At 31.3% G+C, this 8,169-nt stretch overlaps 1 protein-coding gene across 1 annotated transcript; it reads right to left on the bottom strand.

Moving 5' to 3' along the window:
- Positions 1–995: 995 nt before the first annotated feature.
- Positions 996–3,122, bottom strand: LOC18586970 (cytochrome P450 714C2-like). The gene is made up of 5 exons (XM_018128706.2): positions 2,752–3,122; positions 2,443–2,669; positions 2,083–2,330; positions 1,600–1,954; positions 996–1,526 (listed from the first exon to the last, which is right to left on the bottom strand). Exons 1-5 carry the CDS (start codon positions 3,044–3,046, stop codon positions 1,101–1,103), a joined length of 1,551 nt encoding a protein of 516 aa, XP_017984195.2. The 5' UTR covers positions 3,047–3,122; the 3' UTR covers positions 996–1,100.
- Positions 3,123–8,169: the final 5,047 nt, after the last annotated feature.

Genomic DNA, 8,169 nt, shown 5'->3' on the forward strand with positions numbered 1-8,169 from the left:
TTGATCCGAATTATTTTGAAATTATCACCTTTTAGATTCAAAACAAAATGGAGTGTCTACACTCCCTAAAACACAAAACCCAAACAGCCTTCACTAACAAAAACAACCAATTTTCCCACCTTTCACCAATTTAAAACCCCAAAATCCTTAAAAACAAAACCCAACCCAAAACTAATCACTTTTTTCGTATTTTTCTTCTCTTATTTTTTATTTTTTTCTGGAGTTTCTGCCATTGTTTTTTTTTTTTTAATGTTTTTTTCTCTATTTCCTCCTAGGGTTTTCTTTTCAGGGGCTTTTACGGATGAAGCCAAGTTTAATCCAACAATGCAAATTGGGGTTGGGCTCTTATAAAAAATCGTGTAACTATTGCAATCGGTTTAAGGTCTAATTTTAACATTTAAATAAAACTGGTAGAGAATTGAGATGGCTTAACTTGGTTTGAATACTTCAGCATTAAATTATTGATGTATTAATTTGATTGAAAATGAATATTAATTTTTCAAATTTTAAACTTTTGGTTGTAAGAGGAAAGAATAAGTTTATTAATTGGTCAATTTGTATTTTATATAAAATCAATTAATTAAAAGTCAAGTCATTCCAAGTCATAATTCAAGTTAAGTGCAGTTTTTAAAATTATTTTGAGTTTGATGATTTCATATTTGAATCATTTTAAGAAGTTCAAGTCATTTGAGATTTAATTGTATTAAGAAAATATATTTGAGTTTCGTATCATTAATTTTTTCAATCAAATTGGATTGAATTAGGTTCGGTACCAAACTAGTTTTATTAATTCAAGATAAATATGTAAACTGCACAACTTATTTTAAAAAATTATTTGTATTAAATTTTTACTTGCCATTTTCTTGTGTACTTCATGTATGCCTTGGCTTTTAAGAGATTGAATATGTTGAGCATTCAATTTAAAAAAGAAAATCAATTCATAATAAATAGAGAGAGCACGGGGAAACTTCAAACTTAATTAATATGAGATCAAACTTAAAACTTTTATTTCATGTATGCCATAAGTACTTTCGTATCATTACCTATCAATTCATTTATAGGTAACAAAAAATAAATACAAAATGGTTTACAGCACTGAGCTAGAGCTTCCTGACCAGGAGATCCACTCCATACTGTGGCTCCATAATCAAATTCATAGCTGGAGAATGTCTATATCTTGGTGAGAGAGAGAAGCTGAAGTTTGAGAGTAAAAGAGAAAGAAGTATCTTGAGCTCTGCCATGGCAAAATACTGTCCCAAACAAGTATGTGATCCAGTACCAAACGGCATATATACATGAGGAAACTTGCATGCCCCAGTAACTCCGTTGGCAAATCTTTCAGGGTTGAATTTATCAGCCTCAGCCCCCCATATATTAGGATCTTTGTGAAGTGTCACTACCAATATCCAAAGATTAACTCCTTTGGGCACATTTATATTCCCTAATTTGATGTCCTCGAGTGCTTCACGAGTCATGAGAGAGACCGGAGGATAGAGCCGAAGCGCCTCATTAATCACCATAGTTAGCTGCCAATGCAAATCAAAATTACACTTTGTGGTGGCATTAATATATACAAGTCCAGGATTATTGTGCACTTACTGTCTTCATCCTAAGGAGCACGTCGGCATTTGGTAATTCACCCCTACAAATGTCAAGAATTTCTTCACGAACTTTTTCCTGCCACTCTGGATATAAGGCCAATAGCATCAATGTCCATGTTGCTGTCACTGCAGAGGTCTCGTACCCTGCCAAGTATATGTTCTTGCAATTATCAACAATGAAGCGATTTGCTGCATCTTGGCCTGAATCACTGCTTTTAGCAGCTTCAAGGATCATTTGTAAGAGGTCCTTTTCTGATGTTCCTTCCTCTCTTTCCTTCACAACCTGCAAGATTAGGGTGCGGATTTCTTTCTCTAATCTCCACGTTTCCCTATTGATCTTGATAGGAAGATATCTGAAAATTTCAAATCCAATCATGACCATCATTTTTCGCGGACCATTTTTTTCATGATACTTTCTTTCGAAATGGTTCAAGTCAGGAATTGGGAGAAAAATTAAACACAAGAAACAAAAAAATTGAACCTCATTCCAGGAATTGACAGATACAAAACTCTTGCAGGCATGTAATCTATTAGAGCTCTAATTTTCGAGAAAATCTCTTCCCCTTTGGAGTAATTGCTCCCGAAACAAGCTCTTGAGATAACATCACCAGAAAAACTTCTCATATAATCGTCAATCTTTATGTCTGCGACTCCACCTTCACTGTCAATCTTGCTATTCCATAAGTTTACGATCTCAATTGAGGACTCCACCATTAATTTCACCATACCCTGCAGATGTTAATAGAGTTGTTAAAAGTTGAAGCAGGGTCTGCTATTTCAACTTTTCAAGGGGATGGATATTAGGTTGAATACAATCGGATTTGCATTAATGGAAGCATACCTTGACTCTTTCCATGTAGAATTCAGGAGCTAGGATTTTCCTTTGGTGTGCCCATAGTGCTCCATTTGAAGCCACTATGCCTTGTCCTAGCAAAGGTCCAAGCGCCTTTTGTTGATAGGAAGGCCTTCCTAAATCCAATGAAGTGCTTATGCTTATTTCCTTCAGTAAATCTGGGTTGCTTATGTGCAAAATCTGCGTGTTTCCCAGTGCAAACATGAAAGTTGAACCTGGAATCAAAAACGTACCAGAGCCTAGTCAACGTTTTAATCGAAAGGCTTAAAACTTAATGCTGAACTGCAAAGTTTATACCATATTGTTCTCTCCATTTGTCGAAGTATGGAAACACCAGTGAAGAACAATTGTGGGTTATCACTTGTTCTCCTTCTTCCAATGACTTTGACGCCTTCAATCGTGTCTTCTTTATGTCTCGGAGATTTCCAAGCAGCATGGACGATGGAGGACTCTGAATTCCTTGCTTTTGTAGCCTAGAACGAAGCCTTCCTGGCTTCAATATAAGAGTATCAAACAGGTGTATGATTATAGTAAAGATCCCAAGCAATAGACTTGTCACCCAAACCTTGACAAGAACCGATTGCATCTCCATGAATGTAGTGATTTCCCCTTTTCTGTGTGTCCTACTGTGGTGGTGCGGATTATAGAAATCTTTTGGTCATTCTAAAAGGAAATATGAAAAGAATTTAATTCATTAATTAAGGTGCACATGACCATTTCTATAAAAAAAGTTTCCGCCAGCCATATTTAATACTTTTAATTTGTTGCTGTGGAGTATTGATGGCATCTTTGACTTCATAACCTCAACGGCGGCCCAATAAGTTTAAAAATCTAAAATGAAATATTTAAATAAAATTTTTTTTATTAAAATTTTAAAAAAATTATTAAAATTTTATTTTTCTAGCTTCTTAAGATGTAAAATTTTTAATAAATTTTTATAATCAAATTCTTCTAATATTTCTTTTTTAATTGATAATATAGTCAATCCATTTAATATTTCTTGAGATATTATTGATCTTAAATAAAATTTTATTAATTTTAGTTTTAAAAAACTTTTTTCTTCTGAAGTAACACTTATTGGAATTGTTAATATTATTTTAAAAGCAATATATGCATTTGAAAAATAATCGAGTATTTTTATATGATTAAGTATGTTAATTGGATTATTTTCTTCTTGTATAATTTCTTTTAAAATTTTTAATTTTGAAAATAAATCTAAACCATTAATATCAGAATAGTTGTTATATTTTAAGGAACATTCAAGATTAAGGAAATATTTTTTCAAACTATTATCATCAAATGACTTTAACTTTTTACCGCTAAATAAAAAACTAAAAATATTTTCATATATATTAAATTGTTCAAATCTATTTTGAAGTGAAAAAATTACTTGAATAACCAAATTCATATTTTTGATTTGACATGAGGTACAAAAATATTTAACTATTATAATTATCTTATATTTTTTAAATGGCTAATATAAAATCAACAATCAAAATTTCTAATTCAAATAAATCAACTATCACATAAAATAAAAATAACATAAAACTCTAAATTAAAGTAAAAAAATCTGTATAGATTAGAACAATAGTGCTTAATTGTTGAATGTTTATTGCAAACCGTAAATGAGGCTCACAACTTTATGAAGATAATAAAAGAACAGACTTCTTATGAAAATTAAAGTTAAATGAAGAATGTGCAAAAAAGAAAGGAAGATTTCAAAAGTAGATATTATACATTGAAAAAAAATAATTAGTTTTATATAAAGGGAAAAAAATTGTTGTTGGAAATCATTAAATGCATTGATTGGAAATAAGATAAATAAGTGAGAAAAAAATAGTTGTTGGAGATTATTAAATACATATAACTGTTAGTTTATTAGAAATAAAAAAATATAATTAAGAATTAATAGCATTCTAAAAATAAGGAAGTAATAAAAAATTGAGATTTATTATGCACATAATTAAAAAAGTAAAAGAACAAATAATTTTATTAATTACTTTTATATATATTTTTTTGTTATATATTTTTAATATAATTAATTATATTATAATTATTATAAACTATAAATTTTCTCTAAAATTGAGGCCGTCCCAAATTAGGAGCCTAAAGCCCTTGCTTGGGTGGCTTCACCCAAGGGCCGCCGACCCTGCATAACCTCTCTGCTAAGTTGACAAACTCAATATTTCATGAACAAATATTACTAAAAAAAATGGTTTTAATGACGGAAAAATTTGTTGGTAAAGGTGTATATTTCATTGGTAATGTCAATTATCAATGAATAATTTTGTCGGTAATCAGTCGTAAATACCTTCGTCGGTCATAAATTTTTATCAATAAATAAAAATTTGGTTGGTAAATTTACTTACTGAAAATTTTGTTGCTAACTCCATCGATAAAGTTGTCGATCTGTCAGCCGGGGAAGTCATTGGTGATATAAGAAATTCACGTGCAAATTCGGTCAGTAAAAACACCGATGGAAAAGTTGCGATCAGCAACTCTGTTAGTAATTTACGGATAGAAATTTATGGTTGGCAAATCCGTCTGTAATTTACCAATGGAATTACCTATGAAATTGCTGATGAAATTAACATCTAATTTTTTTCATTGATATTGAGAAAATTTTGTCAATAATTCTATTGGTAATAATTAAATTTATAATTTTTTTAATTTGTATTTCCTGTATTGAATAATAATATTAATATTAAAAGCAAGTATTTTGTTTTTAAAAAAATCCAAAATGCATTATAAAATAGAAAAAAGTATAAAATTTATAAAAATTAAAAAAGAAGTGTTATGTGAAAATCCTTGAAATATGTTAATATAAGGAATCTATACTACAATGAAAAGGAATTATGGTTGTGTCTCGGCAAAATCATCAAAAAGGGGTAAATGCTGTTGTGATTAAGGATGTGATTGCTGTAATGATGAAAACTCGCCAGCTAGATTTGGAAGCCTCTCAAATACAACTTTCATGATGGACTTAATTTGATGCATGTCAAGTCTTCAACTTTTTCACATCGCTCTTCATTTCTTGATAGCCCTTAGGTCAGACGAAGAAACCTGTGCAGCATCAGCAGAAGGTATCGGACCATAAGAAGACTCAAATGTCACAATTAGAGCAAATAGTGTAGCAGGTTCCATCCTGGTGCTAAACCTGTAGACATGGGTTAGAATGGTTTACAGCCCTCTAATTGCCTCAAACCATGCTACTAGTTCGAACTCCGGCTGAGATGTTGGATCATTATCGTACTTCTGTGATAAAGCATATGTACATGATTCCTACAAATAAAAAAAGAAATGACATTTATATTAATTAAATTGTTAAGTAACATATACATATATATAATAATATAATCCAAATAAATTGACTCATTTTTATTACTTACACTAACAGTTCTCGACTTGTTGTCCACAAACTCTTTGGCACCTTTTTATCGCTTGTGAGTGCATTCGAAAACCTCAGAGAATCTAGTTGGGCTTTGCAGCATCTCGAACTGCAATCATAATAAGAAAAAAAAAAACATCATAACCAATATGCAGGTTTCCGCAATCTTCAACAACATGTTTTCAAATCGTAAAACATTAACAACACATAACACAATCACAAGAAAAACAAACACATCATCAGAAATATGCATGGCTTCGTAGTCATCAACAACACAATGACAACAACAAAGGGCTCACATCATCTTAATACGAGATAAGAACTTGTACCATTTTCTTCTAATGTAATGCAAAAGGTAAAGAATCCACTATGTGTTTTACTAGCTACCATCTTTCTCTATCAGGCGATTTTGTTAGGCTTTCTCGAATCGACACTGCCACTCGGATGTGGCCTAGACATTATCGACTAACTAGTCTCAAACTTTTGCAATGATCTAGGGGCACGCTTTCCCCTTGGTTAAGAGGATATCATGATGAATGCTGTAAAACCTGACCCTATAAACACATGTCATGACATACATGCACTGAGTAGTATGTTATTCTGCTAGGAAAAGCACCTAAGAATAGACGAAACTCGGTATTATACCTCATGGTACACTTGAGTTGATTTAACCTCGAACTAGTTCAAATAGGAATTGTAGGATGAAATTTAATATTTTATAGTCAAAAAATGACTAAAAAATGATTGTTCAGAGTTCGAGGGTTAATTTTGGGTAAAATTGGAAATTTTGATATTCAAGGGTAAAATCGTCATTTTGCCACCTAAGATAATAATTTGATCATGGAGTGAAATTTTTGACCAAGATTAACTATTTGGAGTATAATTTAATGATAGGAAGTGAAAAAGTTTCATTCTGGTGATTTATGGAGTGTAGGGCAAAATTGTAATTTTACCATCCGCAGACAAAATTTGAGATTTTGAGAGAATTTAGATCAAATTTGACAAATTGGAGAATAGTATGAGTATAAGGGATGAAAAATATGTCTATGGGCAATTTTTCAGTTTTTTGGGCAAAAATGTAATTTTTTACTTTTACGGGGACAAAAGTGTAAATTTTAAAAATTACTCCACCGAGACTTTGGATAAGTCTGAGAATTTTATCTAAGCTATGGATATGTGGGACAACTGTATGGTGAAAATTTGGAAACAAATGGATGAAATTTTAAAAATGGACCAATGAAAAAGTGACATGTGGTATTTTTAAATAAAATAATATTATTTTAATGAAAAGTCAGCCCATTTAAACCCCATTTTAAGTGCTGGCTAGCCATAAGGAAGAACAAGAAAGGAAATAGAGAGGAAAGGAAGAAAAAAAGAAAAACCAAAGAGAAACAAGAAAATTCAAAGGGGAATTCGCGGTTTTTGACCGTTTACGCGTCTACTGGTAAGATTTTTCGATTTTAGCTTGATTTTTACCTTTCCTATGCCTTTATTTCCATTTAGCATGCTTGAGGAGAGAGATCAAAAAGTGATATCAAGGGCTGGACGAAATTCTAGGGGAGAGAAATTGAAATTTTTAGGTTTTGATTTTTAGTTAAATTGATAGTTTTAGTTAGTCAAATGTGTTTAGAAATTAAATTGGGCAAGAAATCATTAAATTTTCACAATACCCACTCTTGGCTGGATGCTCAATGCTGTACAATGATGATGAATTGATTTTATTCTAAGAAAAATGAAGAGAAAATGATGAAAAACGATTAAACGTGATAGAAAAACAAAGTAGAAAATTAACCGACTTAATGTCCCATTTTTGGCCGAATTTTTCAAGGAAAGGAGTGAGCTGATTTTGTTGTTTTTAGAAGGTTATTGGCTGATATTTAATGGTTAGAAATGTTGAAGAGAGAATGGGATGATTTAGAGCTAAAATGGAGCGCGTTAGCAATTTATCGAGCAAAGTGCCAAAAATAGGTTAATACCGCGTTTAAGCCGTTTTAGGCTATTGCATTTCATACCATGCATTAGTATAGGATTTAAGTTAATTATATAGTGATTTAGCATCAATGTGATGACTTGTATAAATTTTTGTAATGTGTCTAGGAGGAGAGCCTTCCGAAAAAGGCAAAGAAGTCGTACCCGACGAGTAGTGATCGGGGCGCTTAGAAAGCTTTTAGTTTGTACAAACGGTGAGTAAACTTATTATTATTGTAAATTATCTAGAGTTTATTTTTAAATGCCCTTTATGTATTTTATGAAATGAGAACGAGATTAAAACAGGATTTTTGATGTTTTAGGAATAAATGTGACAAATAAAAATATATTGTATTGAT

The sequence above is a fragment of the Theobroma cacao genome, chromosome 10, assembly GCF_053813885.1.
Source record: "Theobroma cacao isolate CCN51 chromosome 10, ASM5381388v1, whole genome shotgun sequence".
Taxonomy (NCBI): Eukaryota; Viridiplantae; Streptophyta; class Magnoliopsida; order Malvales; family Malvaceae; genus Theobroma; species Theobroma cacao.